The sequence below is a fragment of the Augochlora pura genome, chromosome 10 (assembly GCF_028453695.1).
Source record: "Augochlora pura isolate Apur16 chromosome 10, APUR_v2.2.1, whole genome shotgun sequence".
Lineage (NCBI taxonomy): Eukaryota > Metazoa > Arthropoda > Insecta > Hymenoptera > Halictidae > Augochlora > Augochlora pura.
In genome coordinates, this window is record NC_135781.1 from 34,489,637 (window position 1) to 34,511,791 (window position 22,155).

The window sequence follows — 22,155 nt, forward strand, 5'->3', positions numbered from 1 at the left end:
GAGCTCAAATTGAAGCTGGAAGAGGATACTTTACAACAAATCCATTACCATTTAGGAATAATGACGCTCAGATATTGAAAATTTAAATTTGCTTACCTGTAGTTGCAAATGAGCGGGCGCTGCGAGAATGCAAGAGTTTCCCAACTGTCGTTCCGTGACCGTGGCATAATTCGAAAACTGGCGGCGTGACTGTCAATGGTGCTCGAACTCGTCGTGCTTTCGTAAACAGTGATTCGACGAAGAAAACGTGTAGTGTTAGTTACGCATTGATTGAGTTCGAAATATTAATTCCAACAATGGATACTATAAATGATACCAACGAAAATTTAGATCGGTCCATTCAAATTTATAATCAGGAGAATGCCCACCGAAAATCGTTTTTAAGGTTAAGCGGGAAAAGCAAGACTCCGAGGAGAATATTATTACAGAATAGTCATTTACGGAAAGACTTGGATGACTCGCAACAATTGGACAATACCAATAGCCCGAAAATATCGAACAAATCTTATCTGAGCTCGAAAATGATGAAATGCTACGATATGCTGGACATAGACAGCTCCATAACCATAGCACCACACGAGTTACACGATATAATGCTAGCGTCCGAAAAGAATGAGCTCACTATAAGGGAAATGATGGAAGACAGCAGCGCGACTGGCGTGATACTGAAAGCAAAGCAACCATGGAAGGATATTATGTCTAAATTATATTATGATTTCCTACATAGTATACAGATGAACTTTTCAGAAACCCAAGTGTTCGATATTATTGCGGATTTTATACAGAATTGCACGGATACTTTGGACATAATGAGAGGTATACAAATTTTTACATTCTTGACGAGTCGTGTATTAATAATTTCTCTGTTTTAGGTATGCAAGCAAAAGTGGAAACCATGGAAGCATCGGAGGAAGAAATTGCTTTAGAAAATGAAAGAAACACGTGGAGGCTTGTTTATTGTCTGTACCAGAATAGAATAAACAGCCTTAACTTTCCTACGCCGATGGAAGATGATACGGATAGCATTGACACTTATATTTCCGAAAAAACTGTAATAGACAACTTATTCAAGATGGAAAGATACATAAGAGAATATCAGTTGATCATTGATTGGCTTGAAAAGAATGCCTTGGATCAGGCAGACAAATTTCCTTCCACGGAACAGTTTACTGATAAAACGCTTGCATGGGAGAACACGGTGCAACAATTGCTCACATACAAAGATAAAGAATTGCTTGCATTTCGTTCGTCTAGACCGTTGATATCGTCCTTAGATCCAGATGCTCCAATCAGAGAAGGTAAACCTCTTCATGATCTGGACAGGGAAGATGATGCAAGACTTGAAAAAAGAATGTTCATAGAGGTATAAGGTTCTTTGATGGAAGAATAAGCAAAAACTGGAATGAGGATTAAACGAGAACATTTTCGCGAATTGTTAATGTAAAACGGAGATATTTTATGCAACAGGTACGCTGCGGACGACTGGCTAAGGCGCAAGCGCTCGCAGAACACTGTGGTCAACCTTGGAGAGCCGCATGTTTGTTAGGTTGGATACCGTATCAGGATCCCAATTATAAAAATCCATTAACCGACACTAAATTACCGATCGAAGGGAATCCGAATAGAAGTCTTTGGAAGTTGTGCGCGTGGGAACTCTCCCAGGATAAGCGCATAGGTAATTATTGCTATCTCCTAATCGATCAATTTCACGAGAAATCAATGAAATTTACATAGCTCCAATTTAGGTCAGTTTTATCGCGCCGTTTACGCAAGCCTTTGCGGAAACACGCAACAAATGCTGCAAGTCGCGACCTCCTGGCAAGACGCGCTCTGGGCCCACATGAAGACGTTGTTGGACATTAAAGTGGAAAGAGAAATAAGGGATCTCGTGGTGAAAAGCTTCACGCTCATGCCTGCAGACTATTGGAAGAACGAGCTTTCTTTGGAGGACGTTTTTAAGGATCTACACGCGTCAAAGAATCCAATTATCCGTACACAAGCGAACGTACCGGATCATATGATCCAAAAGTTTTTGATACTGGATGAAATCCCAAAATTAATGGAGGAGATAGAAAGTATGATTGATCTAAAGATCTGCGATCCGCATTTTCTGCGCTTCTTGGCTCACCTGATATTCTTTTTCCGACAAATCGGGAAGAATGTGAACGACAAAGTCGGCGATAAGGTTTTGATGGCTTACGTCCACGTTTTGATCGAAATGGACGACCCAATTCTAATCGCTTTTTACACTGCCATGCTACCTCAAGAGTCTCAGGTGACCAATTACGCGTTCTACTTGGAGAATATAAGGGAGTATGAACAGCGCAAAAAGTGCCTAACTGCAGCGGAGGACGCCAACTTGAATGTCGAAGCGATCACGAAATTGGTAGTAGAGCGCATACGTTCGAAAGACACGGACGTCGACACTGACGACCTGAAGGGCACTATAACTAGGGCTGATCTGGAGAAGATCAATGCATTGGACTGGTTAATATTCTACCAAAGCCAGCGAGAGGAGGCGTTATGGCAGACCAATGCTCTCATAAGATACTTTTTAATGAATGAAAGGATCGATGCCGCACGGAAAGCATTTAATAAGGTATACAAACAGATCTAAGCGGTTTAGCGTGTTCTTCAATACAATTAAAATCAACACGAATTTCTTTCAAGATTCCGGCAGACTCGATCGAGTCTGTCATGTCCGAGTATCCAACGATGGAGGGTACCCTAACTAATCTTACGATTACAAACAATTTATCGAAAAGAGCCTCTTCGGCGATTCGAGAATACTTGTGTTACAAGACTTACTTGGACGCTCAGGAGGGTTTCGCGGAGTGGTTCTCTCATTATCATCATGGGAAACCCATCCCTCTGGAGGAATTAACTCCATATGCCACCTTCACCGAGAAAGTTGCGTACGAGCACAAGAAAGCACAGTACAACGTGGAAATGGAAAGGTGGAAGTGCACGATGCAACATCATACAAAGGTCTGTGAGATGAAAGGACAAATAAAAATGCCTTACAAAACTGAAAAATTAAATCAACTATTTTTCCGCAGGCTGTTAAACAATTACTGTTCAACGTTCTGTTGTTCCCCGACGGTGGTTGGCTAGTAGACACAAACAACAATGGACCATGTACACCGGAAGAAGAGTCACGAGAGAAAGAAATGGAGAAGCTACGGCAACTTTGTATCCCGAAAATCACGCTTCTTCTGCATTCGGTGATGACCGAGATGAATGAACATGCTGGATGTATTCAGCTAGCGGATATCCTTGCCTCGAAACAGCACCAACTTTACAAGGTCTTTAATCTTACGAGATAAAGTCTGCGTCGCAGACTTCAACGATAATTTGACAAGTCGAATTAATAATTTTCCGTATATTTTAGGTGTTCCAGAAGAATAAGTTGCGCGAGGTGTTTAAAAAGATCTGCGAGTCTTCTTTGATTCTGATGGATCAGAAGAAGGATCCTTGGGGCTACCCGAAATGAAGCTCGTAGAGAAATTGTAGGAATGCCAATTCAAAAAGTGTACAGAACAAGATTCGGATCGGGGCTCAGCTAAAATAGTCCGTATCTTCTTTTATCGAATTGTACATGGGACAAGGAGACTGTTATTCTTTGGCGAATCGGGACGTCGCGAGCACCCTGTACAAAATCGCGTCTATCTTTTTTATAAAACCAGTTTATTGTCAACCACAAGAAGTGAATATAAAATTTGATACAATGTTCAATAATTCATAATCATAATATATTATATACCTCATGATTACTTAGATGCTCCTTTTTACCCAATCGTTAATAAATGTAGCGCTGTCGAAGCTGTAGATTCAAAACGCGCGGAGAAACATTCGCAGAGAAAACGAAAACTCAGGTTTAGGTGTAGGAATAGGAGGAGGGTCAGAGCGATGGGGGAGACAATGAACGATTACAATTATCCTGAGATACTTTCTCATTGGAGAATTAATTAATTCGTCGCGACTCCACGACTGTTAACAGCAACCGCATGCTAATTTCTTGCCATACATAGTTCTCCTTCGGACGTGGGTCCGCATACAATGGATAAACACGTACAAACTTCGATTTAAATCATTGGAAGGTATTCAAAGAAAGTCGTGATAGGCGAAGAACAAAGGTGTTCGTGATGCGTAGCGTACATTGGAGTTTCAATTGACGGGGCCGCTCTTCGGCAACGGGGTTCTCGCAATTCTCGATTTTTAAAGACCGCTTAATAATTATAAAGAAACTGAAATTGAACATTTCAAACACCTATTCAGTACAGAGACGACTCGACGAGGTGCTTATTTGGAAATAAATTGTTTCATTCATACTGTTGTCATCGTTTCTTAATTATACCAGGAAAATACCAATGAATCTGTTTTTATAATATTTATTATTCTTGTGTCGTAATTAAACCTTTTGTGAAAATTAGTTTCCTAATTGTGATTAGGCGAAGAATGGAGCGCGGTCGCCGTCCGACGAGCGTCCCCGTTCCTAATTATCTATTTTCCCAGAGGTTCAATGATGCTTTTGCTGGCGAGAGCAGTCTTTTTTATATTCTTTTTCCCCATTATATTATGTTTATACCTCGTACCGTAACTTCGAGCTTCGTTTAATATGTGCAGGACACACGCTCGCGTCCCTCTCTGTGCGGCTTTGATGCGTATTCGTATGCGTGTTCTCGTTTCCCTCGTTCGTTTCTCGAAAGACAGAGATATCATCGTCTCGACGCCACAAAGTGCGAACGTTCGCTTCTTCGGCGAACGTTTACCGTTCTGTGCACATTACAATAGACTATATCAAGGAAATCAACGTTTCGCGGAAACCGGCTGGCTGCCGTTCCGAAAATCAAGGAAACGACCGAAACTTCGTCCGCTCGACTCTAATCGACTCTCACGCAATTATCCCAGTTAAACGTCAACTCACGGAAACGCTCGGAACTCAGGGAAATGAAAACAGGAAACACATTCTCGGGATGCGTTCGCCTGAACTGCCTCTCTCCTCCTTTTGCTTCAAGGCTCTCGGTTCAACGGGAGTTCGATTGGGTTTTCAGGCAATGTTCACGGAAATCGTCGAACAAACACCTCAGAGACACGCATACTCTAGTCACTTAGAAAAGCTATTGAAATCTTACTCAAACTTGAGCTTGGATCTTGAATATTTAAGCGAAACCTAAGAGCCCCGGATCCAACGTTAACGCGTTATGTTTCATAGACGATTTTCTACTTGCTTCGCGAAACTGCGACACGATTGTCGATCGATTTACAATCCATTCGATCGTCCACGAGCACCCGCGGACGAGTGTCCGTCCGGTAGTGATTTCAAATTTTCATACGATTTTCATCCGAACATTATATTTTGTATTCGTCGTTCGCAAGTGTCCGAATCGCGTGCAATCGATCGAATGATTCCATTTCGGTCGCAGTCGAGTAGGGAAACAAAGATAGCTTCTAAGAAGCCGGCGTCTCGTCCCGCAAGTTCGCGAAACGAGTTTCTTGAACGTCGTTTCTTGATCCGGGGAAGATCGTTGTTCGAAGACGAACGAAAAAAAAAACAAGGAGGAATGGAAAGGACGACACGTGCAACAATTCACACAGACACACGTGACCGGAAACGCAGCATGCTGCAACGACGTCGTAATTCAAACTCGTATACATCTTTGTATGCAGTCAGCAGGTTCACGATCCCGCCGAACGATCGATGGATCGTCGACGGCTGGGTTCCCGAGGTCCGAGAACGAGCGACGACCGCGATCTCTTGTCTTGCGCATCTTCTCGTTAGTTTCTCCTCGATTGGCTTCTCGAACCGGGAAACACCAGACAGACACACGCGCAAACATACAAGGATCCCGACGATTGAGTGTTGACTTTTACAGTAATACGAGTACACGATTAATAGAATTATCTTGTTGATTAACCTAGTCTAACACGTAAACGTTGAAAAAAACGGTTGACAATTGTTTATCGTTCTCGACAAATGACTACGATTTATTATTTTTTCCTTATTCGCCGTTTAGTCCGCGAGAGCTTGATAAATTCGCCGTAAACTCACCCCTTGACCCTCAGACTTTTCATCTTTGCCTCTCTGTCCGATACTTTCTCCCGTAATAGTTATGAAATTTTTATATTCGATTACGCACACTTCCTTCTCCTCTCTTCCTTCTTTTTCCCTACATTTTCTCGCAATCGTTTCTTTATTAGCTCACCGCAACTAAGTTATTCGCTACAGGATACCTTCTACTCGCTAATGGGCGCGTCAGCGTGTTCGGAAACGATTTATCTACGGATATTTTGGAAATGGTACTCATGGACTCCTCCCCTTCGGCTCCTCGCACTCGTGTCCGACCACGAACGGACCAAATCTACTTTTCCCGGTCAACATTGAGTGTAATCGACCTAACTCTACCCGACGTAGTTTTCTCCCAGAGCACAGCAAGTCATCGAAGCGTCGACGTTTCAAAGCTCCCCGGCCTGTTTCTTTCGGTTTACTTTCTATTTTCCGCGCGTGTGCTCCAGCGATGTCCTTTAAAATATACATCCTCGACACTTTAAACGCAACTCAGGACGGTCTATCGTAACAAATAAGTACTTATCGTATCCGTTTTGTACATGGTTTCACTTTCGAGCGTTCTGTCGCCACGTCGACACCGCTGGAGTTCGCATCTATACACTCGTCTCCCGATTAAACGCTGTACAGAGGAAGTCTTGGAACCTTATCAACGCAGGTTTCCGCAAGTTCAAGCTTCTGTTTACGAATAGGAAAGCGTTCGGCCTCCTGAAAAGTACTGCCCGTCCATCGACCGTTTTTCCACTCGCTTCACAAATCCGACAATAAATTTATTAGCGCCAACAGTGCAGGGAATATAACGAGTGGAAAAATTCATGTTACGAGGGGTCGAGGATGTTTCAGAATATGTATCTGGCAAACATGGTTCTCGTAAGCTGGCCGGCCAGCACTTTTCGGTAGACCCCATTTAAAACAACGAATATAGTCGAGATGTTCGAACGACAGTGAAAGAGATAAACGCATCTCTCTGTGGATAATAATGGCGTGGCTCGGAGGATCGACAGTTTTCGTCGCCTTCTCGTGTTGCGTCTCCGAGTTTGCCGGTGCAAGGAGCCGAAGCACACCGATACGACAAATCCCTACTCGCCATCCACGCCATGCTCGTAAAGTGTGAAAATATATTTTACCACAAGGACAAGATTCAGAAAGATATTCAGTTTAAAAGTCTCCGAGTATCTCTACGGTTATCGTTGAAACGAGACGATCTTCGTCGTACATGCATATTGACAGTGTTATACAATCGGTTCGATTTGATCGACGCATCCGCGGGAACGCGGATTATCTCCTAGACATTCACCATCAACCGAGAATCCTTCGTTCTACATTCCACAGGATCGGTCTCTCGCGATCGTTCGCCGTGAAACGAAACGATCGTCGTGCAGCGACCTCGATGTTTCGATCTTCCGAAATATTCCTTAGACGGCCTTCCGGGGAAATCGGAATCGCGCCGATCTCGAGAGGTCGCGCGGTTCTCTGTTTTCGTTCGCTTAATTAACACCTGATTAGCTGCCGCTGTTCGTCTGTTCGGAGAACGTTTCGACGTCCGGGGACACCTTAAGATAGGGATATGTTCGATGGGGATATGTCTGCGGCGTCGAAGCGATTCGATATGAATGGTGTAGTCGAGATCGAGCCTCCGAACTGCTCGAGAATCGTTCGGAATTTTTTAGGAGAAGCAGAACGTATGGGTGCTTCGAGCGATCGAAACTCATTCTAACAACCTTGGCCAATTTTTGCGACGTTACGGAAGCTCGTAGAATTAATTTAATAACTTTCTAATTTTAGGAAGCTGCTTTGGCCCGCAGAGAGGACACTGGCTCGACGAGGAACGTTCTCGTTCAGATATCTGAACAGCTGGACCGAGGTTTAAGCGCCGAGAACACGGAATTATATTCAATTGCTTCGGATCTGTTCGCGCGACCTGAAGATCGGCACGTTCAAGGGAATTTACATGAAACGCTATCTGGACCTTACACTACTACACGGGACACAAAATGGAAAAATTCACTCAAAGATCCGAGGACCACCGATCCAGGTCGATCGGCGCCTCGGTCGATCTCTCACGCACTCATCCCGTCTCCCATGTCTTCTTTCGATCGATGGATCGCGCGCATCTTCTACTCTCTTTACCGAACAAAAATTTATACGGCACTGCTTTCGTACTGATTTTTAAAGGAATTACTGATTTCACGGAATTATAGGCGAACGAGAAGAACAGAATATACAATCGATTGGCTCGATTCGCTTTGAAAACCAGTGCGATACGAGCATACAATAAAGAATCGAAATTCTAATCCGGATCTCGGATCCAGGGTCCATCGATCGCTCACACCAAAAACAAAGTATCTTTTTTCCTCGATTACGCTATTATTTGCTCCTTAACTGCTAACAACACGAGGGACTTGTAACCGGGCTGCTCCGCGGTGGTCCGAGCGAATGGTCTAGTCGCTTACTATCCTACTAGAGTGAAAAACGAGAGACAGTCAGAGAAAGATAGCGAAACGGTAGAGAGGGTAAATAGGACGAGATAAAAAGATATACAACTTTACGTTACTACCTACGATCCTCGAGCCCCTTTCCCACGTTTGTATATCTGTACATTCGTATTACAATTAGTATAGCTTATCAAGGATACACGAGCCCTCCCCTTCCTTTACTTTGTACACTTGTACCTCGAATAATTGATCCGTACAGAGATCTCTTGGTTCGCCCTACAAGCCTCGAGATCCGTATCATCGACAAACTTTGCGCCGGCCGCGCGCTACGTCGTTCCGGCCTCGTTTGTACTCAAAGGAATTCAGTACAATTATTGTCCGATTAATCTAAAAACTGGGCAATGGTGAGCCGCGTCCGTGATCATTCCCGAGCGATCCACGGACTCCTCGCGACCGAGGGATCGCTCCAGCGAATACGATCGGCCCGAGAAAAAATATAGAATTCTTTCCTATCATGCAAATAGATTTAATCGATATTACATATGTTATACATATACATATGCATATATGTATATATATGTATATACACATTATCTCGGTATTTATTGTCCGAACAGCGTCGACGATTTCGCCTTACACGATTATTGTCCTAAAAGTGAACTCTCTTGAAAAAACTGACTGGTAAAAAAGCCAGTCGCGACCAGTCCGCCCGATCCCGCGGGAGCCGCCCTCCCGTGCGCCCAAACCGACAAGTCGGTAACTCTTTGTTATTGTCATTTACAGAAGTAGGAGTTTAAATCCGCTTACGTGCTAGAACTCCGCGACTCGCCTTGAAAAGGAAACGGAACGCAGACCGGACCAAAGGGAAGCGGAAGAGGGGTTGCCGGAATATCGGGTGCAGGGGAGCGGAAAACATAAACCGGACGTTCCCTCGCCAACGACCGCGTACCCTAAAACGCGTGCAAGGAAAAACAGTTGTTCGATCCCCTTGGAGAATTGCCGTCGAGTGTCCCAGCCCCGATTTACCGGGATCCAGATGTCAGATCCTGACATCGAGCAAACCGTCTTCGTTTATTATCGCTCAGTTTGTTTAACGGGTGATGCCGAAGCTGTCTCGAATAGACTACAGTGTACTCGTCGCTCGTAGGATCGATCCTTCGGTCAAAGTCTAAAGACTTTTGATTTGGAGTTTCAAATGTTCAGCCTGCCGTAAAAGAAGACGTTCGGAAGAAGATTGACATAAAGATGCAAAATTAATTAGAATAGTAGAGCTTTTTGGCTTCGAATTGTTCCGTGTTTGCTGGTTCAATTTTTCACGGTTTTGCAAAAGTAACGATAGAAGAAACGTCCGTCAACGACGAGTACAGTGGCTAGCCGGCAAATGGCATAAGTTTCCAAGTTCTTCCTCCTTTATATGTCATACACGTACCTCATGTTTATGCATGTATGTTTAACATATGTATGTATATATATATTTATATATTTATGTGTAATGTAATGTTATGTATGCATATGTAGTTAAATACAGACTGGTCTTCGTGCGATAAGCAATCGGAATTGCGAAGAATTTTTCGCTGCTGAAAATTTTGAGGACACCCCGTCACTTAGAATCTGGACATACCGAAAGGTTAGCGAGAATCTAATTCTCGATAGAGAGATCCGCGGACCTCCACTTTCCTCCTGGATTGATTATGTATTTCTCTGATTTCTTGGTTGCACGTCCGTCGTTCCTCGCGCTTTCCTCGAATCAACCTTTTATTACAGTATTCCCTTGTCTACGAACTTTAATGATTTCTTAGATATTGCTTTACCTCATTGACCAGATATCATCGAATCGCGCCCGGAGTTCAGATAAAGGCACAGATTCTACGAACAAAGGATCGAGTCGTCCAAAGTAATGATACACGCGAACAAACGGAAGATATAAATAGTTTCTTCGCTGTGCCCATCTCTAGCTCACGGGTTCTACGATAACCTTCTTACGCGATCCAATCGCGCGGTTCGTTATTGAAATTTGTTACGCGAACAGACCAGTTCCTAAGTACTCGAGGGGCATCGCCTGTCCGAGTGGCTCCTAATTCGTGTAATTAAACAAGTTTCATTATCTGTACCCAAGGCACATTTTATACTTTCATTCCGTTTTAGGAAGGTCCACTCTATAGTATGTACATATTATAGCATTGTTACACGTACAAGGGGAATAGTTCGCAATTGCGTCACCCTTGGCTCGCGCACAGTACCAAGCATAATCGCTCGAACGATTCGTACGATCCCAGAGTGCCAGCGGTTTTCTAAAATCTTCATTAGAGCAGAAGCAATCGCGATGCCGTGAAATCAAAATCGGCAAATAAATATTCCGACTGCTGGAACGTTCATCGATCCATGAGATGGTTCGTTTGGCCATGGTTAATTTTCCAGGCATAGCGATCGAATACTTTGAACCGGCCAACGAATACTGTAACGATATAATTATGATCGGTACCGTGTGCTACAAGATCCGCGGCGTTGTACATGATTCTCTCGTTTCACTCAACGATTCCCTCGCTCTTGTCGTTCTCACGCTACCCTACGTATTATTGTCAAGTCGACAGCATTTATATAAATGTTTACCTTAATAGCTACTCGATTTTTAAAGTTACATTATATTCGACTGTAGCTTTGTGCAAAATTTACATTGTACGTCACGTACCGTCGACAAGCGGCCCGAATTCGGCCGCATGCGATACCGTTTTTCCGCCGACGATCATGACATCGACAGCCCCGTCCTACCCTCAACCCCTGAACGACATTATTGTCAAATACTTTCGATCTGTTCCTGATTCCGTTTATTGTCAGCAACCTCCATCGTTCTCGTTTTCTTCCTCTCGCGCCCCATGTCAGTCCCTTAAAATGTACTTAAACGTTAAAAATCACTTCTCGGATTCTGGTTTCACTCGGTGCGCTTGAAACATGCGTACTTCTTAATCGTTATTGTATCGTATGCAGTTGTATGCACACGTACACGCATATACATATACGTATGCACACGTATATGCATATATGTATATATATATTTATATGTATCTGTATATGTATATATATAATATGTATGTATAAATATACATATACATATGTATATCATATAATACGAAATATTGAATCTGATAGATCTTAAAAATATTCTGCTAATCTTCTTACCGTTAAATTAAACCTTACGAACTAAGTACTTTCTTACAACCTTGTATCGTTTGATCAACCCAGAGCTGGTAATCGCATTTCCGATTTTTTTCTCCCTTTTCTATATTTTTCTTCTTTTCCTCTTTTCTTCTATCGTATATTTTCCTCGTCCCCTTCTTAGTTGTTTCTCGTTAATTTGTTATCACCGTTGTTGCGTGTCAGGCAAGAGTATCCCTCGTCACAGTTTGTTTCTCTTATCTCATCGCCACCCCCGCGCCACGATTATTCCTCTGCCACCCCCCTTTTCTCGCGGGAATCTCTGTCTCGCATCCCGGTCGTCAATGAATTCATCTGAAGAGATTCAAGAGGCTGAGAACCAACGATTCAATCATCCATGCCATCGGTAGCGTCGTGGCGGCGCCACCAACTACATTTATCTTCCAGCCCATGTTCCTGTGCGAGTAACACTGGTGAAAGAAACATCAATTATTCAAAATTAAGTTAATTTTAATTACGCTTTGTGTAATTTTGTATTCAATTTCCAAAAGATAGCGACTAGGACGTTTTAATCCTTGTCACTGCAAATATCAAAGTTCAAATAGATTTTCCAATTTAAGCATACATTGTAATAAATTTAATGAAACGTGTTATAGTATTATTATATTCTCGCGCACCTGATAGTAAACCACGTCCGGAGTGTTCTCGTCGACGGTCCAGACGAGCTCGGCCGGTTCGCCCTGATCGCACACCAGCTGCAAAGTCTCGAAGAAGTTCTCGAACGTCTCCATCTCCTGACTCATGTCGACAGTCTTATGCTCCCATTCGCAGTAACGTCCAACCGCGGTCGGATAGGGGTAGCCCTCGGCGTCGAACTTTACCCCGGCGTACACCTTCTGGTCCGTTTTTTCGACGTTGCTCTTCTGATCGTAGCCACCCTCCTTATTGTCCGTAATGTACAAAGGGTGGTACCTGCAACAACCATGTTCGAAAATCTGCTCGATAACAGAACTGTCTTCCGAAAGAAAAAACGATTCCGATGCTTACGGCCTCGATCTATTCGAGAGAAAACACTTTCGAGCGATCTCTAGAATATTCGAGCAGTCGCTCGTCTGTGCTCTCAGAAGAAGATAATGGAAATGGGTGTCCACTGTACGGAATCAGCAATTCGAATTGGAAACAATTAACTTCAAAATTTGGAGTTTTAACTCGCCTGGCAATGTTGGTCGGATCTTTTCCGCCTTCTACGATGAACGTGTAGGTTTTCCCCCTCTCGACGGTCAGCTCGGGGATCAGCAGATCGTTGATGTACCAGGCGATGCCCCAGGAAGGTAGTCCTGCGATAAATCGGTCTATCAATTTTAGGATTGTAAATTTGACAATCGAAGAGTAGGAGAACCGTTCGGATAATACTGTTTTTACGGATCTCTCGACGATCGTTACCAGTAATCCTCGAGTATCCCCTATTCCCGCCGGTAGGTCCTATCCTAGCGTTAAACGTGGTTTCGTTGGTGATCGACATCGGTGGCCAGGGCGTAACATCGGACATGTCGGGCACGTTGTACAAAGAGTTCGTGCACTTGTGAACGTTCCTCGACGCAAAATTGATACGAACGTTCCCGGTCGTCTTGTCGAAGCTATCGTGAGCGTTGGCCTCTCCTTTCGTGTTCAGGCGTCCTATCGCTGCGATCACGCTCGTCTCCGCATTCGGGATCATTCTGTCCCTCTCCGGCTCGTTCGTTTGCAACGGTCTCCTATAGGTCACTGAAAAGTGCAATAACGGCGTTTAATTCAAAGGTAGACTTACCGTTAACGATTATTCGAAGGATCGGAGTCCCTCCGGGAATAGTCGGATAGACAGATAGACGTATCGCACCTCTAGTGATTCCATTCTTCCTCTCCCCGTGCACGTAGACGGCGTCGTTTCTGCCTCCTATTCGCTTGTCGGGACACACGCCCGTCAGACCGTTGCACTGCGCGTACCCGGACATGTAATAGTCTTCGGCGATGAATTTGCCGGTCCTGTTGTCGTAAGCGACCACGACCACGTCTCCTCCCAACATCTCGGGCTTGTCGTCGCTGCCGGACAGGCCGAAGGCGATGTACTGGTCCTCGCGAATGCGTCCCGACACCTTAATCTGTATGTCGTCGCCCATGATCACCCACTGCACCTGCACCCGACCATCCAGCATCTCGATGCAATCGGTCTGCTCGTCCGACGACGGTAGCGGCGGCAACGTGCTGCTTGTCTGAAAACGTAACCAGAAACCTCGCTTCAAACGCTAAACGAACAGCAAACAACAGCACGGCGAGCAACGACAACACCGTGTCCATCGGGTCGAGTCAGAAATCTTACGATCGAACCGATTCGTCGTTCGATTGATCAAGAATCTTTTGCAGGAGGACCCGTTGTTTTCAAGCTAGAGAACCGTCGAACGAGTGAAATGTTGTTGTTGAAACGTTGAAGGAGTTCGCTCATTGTTCTGTTAAGAAAAGCTACAACTATCAAAAGATTGCTGGGCCTGCGTCTGACTCGACCTAATTTGTACGAGACAATTAGACATATTGTAAAATATTATACATATACATATATAAATATGTGTTCAATTGAAATGAGAGTTAAATTTAAGTGAAAAGCGTGTGTGTATGCGCGCGTATGTGTTGTTTTCTTGCGTTACTTACAGGATTGTACCACCAATGCGGCTATCCCCGGTAAAATTATATGAGATTAATTAGACTTTTCAATGATTCAAAACGATGCCTTGATAATTATAAGATCGCTAAGCTTGCAATCAAACATTTTGAGTCGGATGAGCATGCGATAGAGAAAAAAAGTAAGAGAGAGAGAGAGAAAGAGGGAGAGAGAGGAAGACAGAGAGTGAGAGAGGGGGGGGGGGGAGGAGGGAGATCGATTGTAATTTGTTGCGTACGAAAGAGTATTTCGGGCTTCGGTTACCGTGATCTTCGTCTGACCGAGTGCCGGAGGAACGTCCAAGTCGTTTGGAATCATGACATTCCCGAAATTGTGCCTGTACTCCACGCAATACACCGCCAGCCAGTCTATGTCATACACAGTCAAGTTACCCGGCAGGACTATCTCGATGTCCTGGCCTTGATACGGTCCCAGCTTGTTCAGACTGCAAGAAGAACGCCATCGGTTCGTCAAAACCCTTTCGAACGTGCTAATCACTCGATCAGTCGAGTAGTTGCGAATCAATTTTGGTAACGACGATACAGACAACCGTCCTACAACACGGTTGACGGTATCGATTAGAATATTTTTGTTTTGCATCGAAATCATGTTAACACTTCTGAAAATTATAACGAAATAATAATGTCTATTTACAAGTCGACAATTTTACGCGGCAGAAATAAAGACAGCCTACCTCTCGCAGCAGAAACGCTGCGACAGATTGAGCGACACTGATTTCATTTGCAGAAGATAAGCAGCGAGGTTCGTTACCAAATCTGGAACGCGCGGAGGTTCGCGAAAGGATTAAAACGGTACCTTTGAACCTGGTTGGGCACTTTAGTGCCGAATTGATGCGGCTCCGTGCCGTTCCCGACCAAGAAGTAAGCGTCCGGGCCTGCCCCGTCGTAATGCAAATTCGGTATGTAGAAAGTTTTGCTATCTAGGATGGAGATATTCCCGCTACGGAGTCCGTGAGCCAACCTCGAGAATTCCGCCAGCATTCTGACCTTCGGTATCGTTATATTCTGCGGGATAGGCACGCTGCTCACGCTCATCTGAAATCAAACAGAATCTCGATGCACTCGAATCGCTTCGAAACCACTCCTATCACGTATTCTTTGCCAGCTTTCGAAAGCTGGCCCGCTTTCCGGATAGAATCGTCGAATAAATTCGCAATTTCGCATTTACCGCGATTATCAACGTCTTTGAGAATGTCGCGATTAGCAAAGGAGCATCCTTGCGTCGAGAATGAAAGCGTGCGGACAGTCGGGGTCGATGACAGACGAAGCTTTCCCATCTAGGAGCGAAAAGGTGTGCGATTTCCGTGCTTTCGAACGGGAACCGTCTCATCAGTCTATCTTTCAGAGACCACATATTTACACCCTCGCCGTCGAAAAAGTCGATCTATCATCGCTTACCCCCTGTTGAAGCTGACGTACCGAAAGGGTGGCTGGTTTGAGGTCGTTTATATTCTCAGTTCCGTCAAACGTCTGAATAAGTAAGACGGGGTGGAACTGGCGACGAGAGGGAGACGGTGAAATAAAAAAGGAAGAGAAAGAGAGAGAGAGAGGCGAATGGAGGACAGAGGACGGTGAAAGTAAAAAAGAGAAAGATCTCGAGCGGGACCTCGTAAAATCCGAGAAACGGATTCCACCCTCTATACAGGGTGATCTACTCTCTTACCCCCAGGGGAGCGTTTTATGGGAGAAAATTCAACGTTCCCAACGATTTCTCAACTCATTCCGAAACCCCGGACAAATCTATTCGCTTACGATACAGTTTTATACACTTGCTTCCGCCCCTCGCGCTGCTTTCTTATTGCGCTCGCAGCACGAGGCTCCGATAAACTTCTTGAAAATATGCCGAGCGAAACGAGCTAATCTCGCCGACTCCCTGAAATCGTACACCGATCGATCACCTTTAGGAATCGCGGTCGAAAATCGCAATCGATTAATGGCATCTGGTAACGATCGGAACAAATGTATGTAAAACGAACCACCGAATTCTAAAAGTGACTGAAATCTGTTGTTTTATATGACTGACGCGACGGAATATCAGTATATCTCGGTAGACGTTTCGCCATTTTTATTATAGGATGTGCTTGAACCACGGAATAAAGGGGTTAAACTGATGAATTTGATTCTTAGCGGTGAACGAGAGCTCTCTTTCCTCGTCGAATCGGATTAATGATTCTGGGCGAGCAACGTGTACACGATGTCGGGCCGATTAACTCGCTTCCTATTTTTCTATTGTCTTTTTCATCGGCCTCCCCCTCGGTCCGCGCCACTTCGCCCCTCGAAAAACTGTGCCAAGAGTCGAAGATTGGAAAGTCGGTGAATATCTTCGACGTCTTCGATATTCCGCTCAAGGCTACTGTATACGTGGCCTGATTCCGCCCGTTTCGAGATGTTCTTTGGATCCGACACCCAGACTTTTGTCTACAAAGGAATCGATACAGGCCGATACCTTGAACCGGCGATATAAGTTTCCATATCAGGGTCACTCGGCTCGTTACATTATTATTTTCCTTCTCGTCCTCTCGCGACTCGTTGCTCGTCGATTACGAAACGCGATGGAACACATTCGAACTCGGAAAAAATCAAGAACAATCTCTCGGCGATTATCCGATGAAATGTCTTGTTTCAGAAGCGAAACTTTCGAAACAAGACTTTTGTAACAAAGTTTCAAAAGCAAATGCAACTACAACGCGCTATGGTTATTGCAATGCTCGGATTTTTCGGGGCGGACACGCGATAGATCCCGGTTGATCGAGATTGTTCCCACGGCTTTCGAATTTAATTTCCCTCCGCCGAAGCGCATTATCCTTCGGAGTAGCAATCCGCGAAGACGGATCTCCTGCGGGTTAATGTGTTTAAATGCTCGAGAGAGGCGGAGGCGACGCGACGCGACGCCGGCTTTAGAAATGTTTGTCAACGGAACTTTAGCTCCGCCGGAAGATCGATTAATAATTTTCCCGGTAAGTCGGCTAGCTCGCCGGCGCAAGAAAACTTCTTCATTAACCGAACCGGCGCGACCCGCTTCAAAGGCGACAGCTCGAACCCTGGCTCCACTTGCAAATTACTGTTCCGAGGATACTTTGCTGCCTTCCAGCCGACGGATCAACGATGACCATTTTTTTTTTTTTTTATAAACGTCGCGTTACGATCCGGCGAATTAATCGTGATTAAATTTGACCTGCTGGATTTTGCATCGCAACGATGCTCTACCGAATTGTTTCATCAAAACCTTGAGAGACCAGGTGTCAATCAGCTGGGGTAAGACCCTTTCTGATCAATTACGACGAATAAATAAAACGGTTTATATTTTCGTTGCAAATTCCGACTACCTTCTTCACACAATGTACCAATTTCAGCTGCTCGCGGAGGCTTGCTCCGATGAAAATCAGCCTCGGCATTTCAGACGACTTCTACTTTGAAAGTTTCGCAACACTGAAAGAGTTCAGCCGATTGTTCCGTAGCTAGAAAATATCTTGCATTCTTCGGTCGAGTTTCTCGAATGCCGATCGTAAAATAGTTGGGTGTTTTCGAGGGAGGAGCGCTCGGAGCAGCTTCGAAGAGCAGCCACCCTTCGAGCCCCGCGAGCCCCGCGAGCCCCGCGAGCCCCGCGAGCCCAGCGAGCCCGCCGGTCGTCGAATGCTAATTCCGTCGTTAATAATAATCATTATCAGCGAGCCGTGGCTCGGCGTTCTCCCGAGGGTTCGAAATTTGCACGCGCATTAATCCCATTTCGTTTAAGGGCTCGTCAATCATATCCACCCTCCGCGGGCCGGCGTTCCCGCACGCGTGTGCGTTTACGTGGCCGTGTACGTGCGCCAACTTCATACGAACGCAACGGAGCCGGAGATGTTGGGTACCAATGAACTGGGACTCGAGCTTAATGGTGTTTTGAGTGGGCACGATGCACTCAAAATTGGTCCTCCACGCCGAGCAAGAGACTCGAGGGTCCGTGTCTGACAGTTTCCACATTGGATCCCGGCGAATTCAATCCCCCACCGATCGCTTATCGTTTAATCTCCGATCCTCGTGCGATTTTTCCGACGATCCTCGCGCGCTCGAGTCTCAGAAAATCCCTCGAGATCGGTGCTACGCAACCTTGGTGGGCCCCTCGCGGATCTGTCGGACATTGCTCTCGCGGAAATTACCGACCGCCGGAATTCACGATACTTTCGACATTAATTGCAGGAGGAACGACAGCTGCGCGCGGTATGGCTGGTAATTTGCGGAGCGCTTTATTAGCTCGAGGAAACTTTCGACAGTCGAAAAGTCAAAGAAGCCGAACGCGCTGTGTCGCCGAGATAATAAGCCGAGAGGCTCTGGTTGATTAGAAACGGGGGTTGGAAAAATAATTAGCAAGACGCGAGCCTTCGACGCGGAAAACGGCGGCCGGGGGTTTAATGGAAATCGCGAACTTACCGTGAGAAACGGGTCGCTTTGTGCCACGAGCTTGATCCTGCGCGACGAAGACGGTTTATAAACCCGGGATGCGGTAGTCGCGAGGGTTCCTCGTCAATTCGATACCTTTGATCTGGTCGTTATACGCAGACCCAAGTTTCATAGGGGGTTGCTGCAGCCCCTAATAGACTGTTTATCTCGTAAGCCCGGATTTCGATTCGCATCGGGTCCCATTATGCGACTCGTGGGTCCGTCTACCGTGTGCACCAATACCTATCTCCTCGTTTCCAGTCTCTCGAACATTCTTCTGGACTTCTCCGAAACCACCGAATCTCGTACTTCGAGCTGGAGTTGCTTCCTCCCCGAGATTCTACCATTCGCAAAATACTTGACGCAAAAGCTGGAAATCGGGACCGCGAGCTAGTAGACATTTTATACATTTAACGCGGAATCGAATAGTTCAAATGCGCAACTAAAAAACGTCGGAGGAATTTAAGGATTCGATATCTTTTTCCTGGACTTTTCTTATCTATAATCTTTTTGTTTAAACTAAAATACATTACACTTCACAGACTTTACGATACGACCGACCAATAAAATCCTCGTTGCAGGTGCCACTAGTTTCAATTGATTAATTCGCATTCTTTTCTATAAATTTCCAGGGGTTCGATGTCGCTTAAAAGAGTCGGTCTACCGTGCGAGTAAAAATTTCGATAAAAGTCGAGAACCGACGAGGCGAAGGTTACGTCCCAGATCAGGTTTTCGAAGTAGAGTTTCCCGGATTTGCCGCGAGCCTTTTCAGGGAAAAATTGGAACGTGACTGCGTCGACGCGACGTCAATCAGGATTAAGATCCACGCAGGACCCCGGACGCAATTGATGGGGGTCTGGTCCCCGTGGACGGACGCGATACGGCCGATATCGATATACTCTCGTTACGGTGCAGGCGGCTGGCCGAGCAGTCGATATTCAATCAAATAAATCCCCCTAACAAACTGGAGAATCGGAGATAGCATCAAGAAACAATCCCGTTGCAGGGGGAACAGCCAGGACTACGCAATCAGGAACGAACGAGGAATCTAATCGCTTGTACACCAGCTTTCGTACAATGCTTTTAGTCGATCTGCTTCTTTCTTCGCAACGCTAGAATTGCCGAGCCAGAAAAGCGACCGACGCGTATCGTTTTATAACAATCGTAAAATTGAATTTCTATCCTAGTCTATAACGAAAATTTAAAAAATGCAATCGGACCGTTTTAAAAGCTCTCCGAATATTAATTGGAGTAACTGTACACGTTTCGATAACGAAGCGTATCGAAAGATTCCTTATGGACACGTGACGATAGTTTCAGCTATCGGGAAAGTAAAAATTGAGTAATCGGTCGTATCGCGACTGGTCGAAGGGTCAGGTAGTAGCTTGGTTACACACCAGTTGTAGGAACGATAGCGGAGCATGAAACTCGTCCGAATGAAACACTCGTGTGTCAAGGTTAAATCGATAGGAGCTATCGGCGGAATTTTCTAATGAAAAAGGAATCTGGTCTCCGTTTTTCCGAGCCGCGGAGCCTCTCTCTCTCTCTCACACACATCTTATTATTCCATGTTTGCCGATTACTTTCGAACCCCCGGCGATTATCCCCGCACGGGACGCTAACGACCGCGTTCGTTTGGTGGGACGCAGGACGGGGATCACGGTTGTCGTGGAGATTCCCGACAGGTCATGGCTGTATATTATTTTAGCGCCTTATCAGCCCCGTATCATCCCCAACCAGCCGGGGCGGTTGTTCCCCTTGGCGTTGGTCACCCCCCGTTGCGAGGCGCACGTTCTTACGGAAATTGAGACATCGAGCCTCGTTAGGCTCGATAGCAACGCCCCTTATCCTTGTTCGCCATCGGACCGGAGCACATTGTGCTGCACTTTATTGCTGCCGGGCCAGCCGGTAGTACTCCGCCGTGATTATCGTCCAACGCCGCTCCTAACGGACGATTAAATTGATAACGCGGAATCTGAACGGTGTCTCGGCGCTGGCTGTCGATGATCCTGGATCCAACTGATTTTTCCGAGACGCTGGTCGACGGTGTTCTACCAAGGTAAACCTGACGAACGTTTTAGCAGAATTTCACGAGCTCGTGGAAAACGAACAAAGAGTCTACGGATGAAACGACAGCGGCCGTGTACCCCGGGTGATCGACAAGGTCAGGACGTATCGCGTTCTTTTTTTATTTTTACGAACCTCTCGTAAAATTCCAATCCGTAGTCCGAGAGGGAAGCAATTGGCTGCGAGGAGCTTGAAATCCGAGCGAGAGAGGACCGTCGACATCGGGCCCGTCCGTTCGACTTTAAGTAGGTGATAAATTAAACGAGCCACCCTCTCCGTAATACCTCTATATCTTAGACGGTGGATTTAATGGAACTTTTTTAACCGAAACTTTATACTAGCCGGGATAAGCTCCCGTTAAATACGTTCCGCCGGGCTAATTACACGGATCCTCTCGCCGCGCCTTTCAACCTCCTCTGCCGACAGCCGCCTCGTCCCCGCTGATCCGGTATTTACCAATGACGACCACCGATCTCCTATCGATCAACGTTTCGCTGGATCACGCGCGGGACCATGGGGAACCATACAACAAACAGATTTGGAAAATTCCAGAGTAGGCACGCTCTCTGCGATTCGGATCGGTAAAACGGATCGCGAATCGTTGGATCGCTTTCCCAACACAGCTGCGACACGTATCGTCGTAGAATAACAAAAGCTATTCGAGCACGTGATTCTGATTTTCCGCTGAGCTCGCAGCAATTGCTCTGCGCGGAGATCCCAAAGTCGAAAATTAACTTCGACAGACCGAAACTCGAACGGGCACGGACCTCGGACCCGATCCAGCGTGCGCCTATGCGCCTACATAGAGACGTTACTAGGGCGTTCATTGTCACCGGAAGACTATCCGAGAAACCGACAGCGCGAGTTCAAAGTTCGAGTGTGTCGACGGAGACTTCACCTTGGCGCTTTAATTACGGGTTATCGGAGAGGGAGAGAGAGATAAAGACAGAGTTAAAGGGAAAGAGAAAGAGCGAGAGAGCCAGAGAGGGAAAGGAAGAGGGAGATGAAGAGGGAGAGGGAGAGGGGCGGTGTACCGCGATTTCTGAATAGGAGCCTCGCAATTCCGAAGGTATACACAGAGAGACGAGAGGGTCGAGCGTGTGCCTCGCCGCATCAGCACCGTCGGATTCCCTGTCCTGCACCGAATGACGAAACTTTCCCGGCATCGGCATCGGCGTCGGCGTCGGTGGCGGCAGGAGGACCGGCGTGGGCGGTCCTCCGGGGTACCTGGAACTTTCGCGGGCTCTCGTCCAATCGGCGTGTCGGGAGCGAGGACGATATATAGAGGGGAAAACGGAT

At 45.9% G+C, this 22,155-nt stretch overlaps 2 protein-coding genes across 2 annotated transcripts in view; one reads left to right on the forward strand and one right to left on the reverse strand.

The window, feature by feature from the left end:
• Positions 1–185: 185 nt before the first annotated feature.
• On the forward strand, positions 186–4,338 carry Nup107 (nuclear pore complex protein Nup107). The gene is made up of 7 exons (XM_078192665.1): positions 186–816; positions 873–1,363; positions 1,468–1,675; positions 1,746–2,599; positions 2,671–2,988; positions 3,060–3,305; positions 3,392–4,338. The coding sequence occupies exons 1-7, from the start codon at positions 297–299 to the stop codon at positions 3,491–3,493; spliced, it is 2,739 nt and encodes a 912-aa protein (XP_078048791.1). The 5' UTR covers positions 186–296; the 3' UTR covers positions 3,494–4,338.
• Positions 4,339–11,650: 7,312 nt separating this feature from the next.
• Positions 11,651–22,155, reverse strand: part of LOC144475545 (protein Skeletor, isoforms B/C) — a 37,802-nt gene continuing 27,297 nt past the window's right edge. Inside the window, exons 4-11 of the mRNA XM_078191542.1 lie at positions 15,164–15,402; positions 14,612–14,792; positions 14,338–14,358; positions 13,532–13,904; positions 13,099–13,419; positions 12,869–12,992; positions 12,333–12,627; positions 11,651–12,125 (exon numbers count right to left, since the gene is read on the reverse strand). Coding sequence (XP_078047668.1) covers positions 12,006–12,125; positions 12,333–12,627; positions 12,869–12,992; positions 13,099–13,419; positions 13,532–13,904; positions 14,338–14,358; positions 14,612–14,792; positions 15,164–15,402 — 1,674 coding nt within the window. The 3' untranslated portion in view covers positions 11,651–12,005. The remainder of the gene's footprint in view (positions 12,126–12,332; positions 12,628–12,868; positions 12,993–13,098; positions 13,420–13,531; positions 13,905–14,337; positions 14,359–14,611; positions 14,793–15,163; positions 15,403–22,155) is intronic.

Excerpts from the sequence above, each read along its gene's own strand:
- Nup107 (XM_078192665.1), top strand. The coding sequence starts at position 297 with ATGGATACTATAAATGATACCAACGAAAATTTAGATCGGTCCATTCAA. Across the intron at positions 817-872 it reads TACTTTGGACATAATGAGAG|GTATGCAAGCAAAAGTGGAA; the intron begins GTATACAAATTT and ends TCTCTGTTTTAG. Across the intron at positions 2,600-2,670 it reads CACGGAAAGCATTTAATAAG|ATTCCGGCAGACTCGATCGA; the intron begins GTATACAAACAG and ends ATTTCTTTCAAG.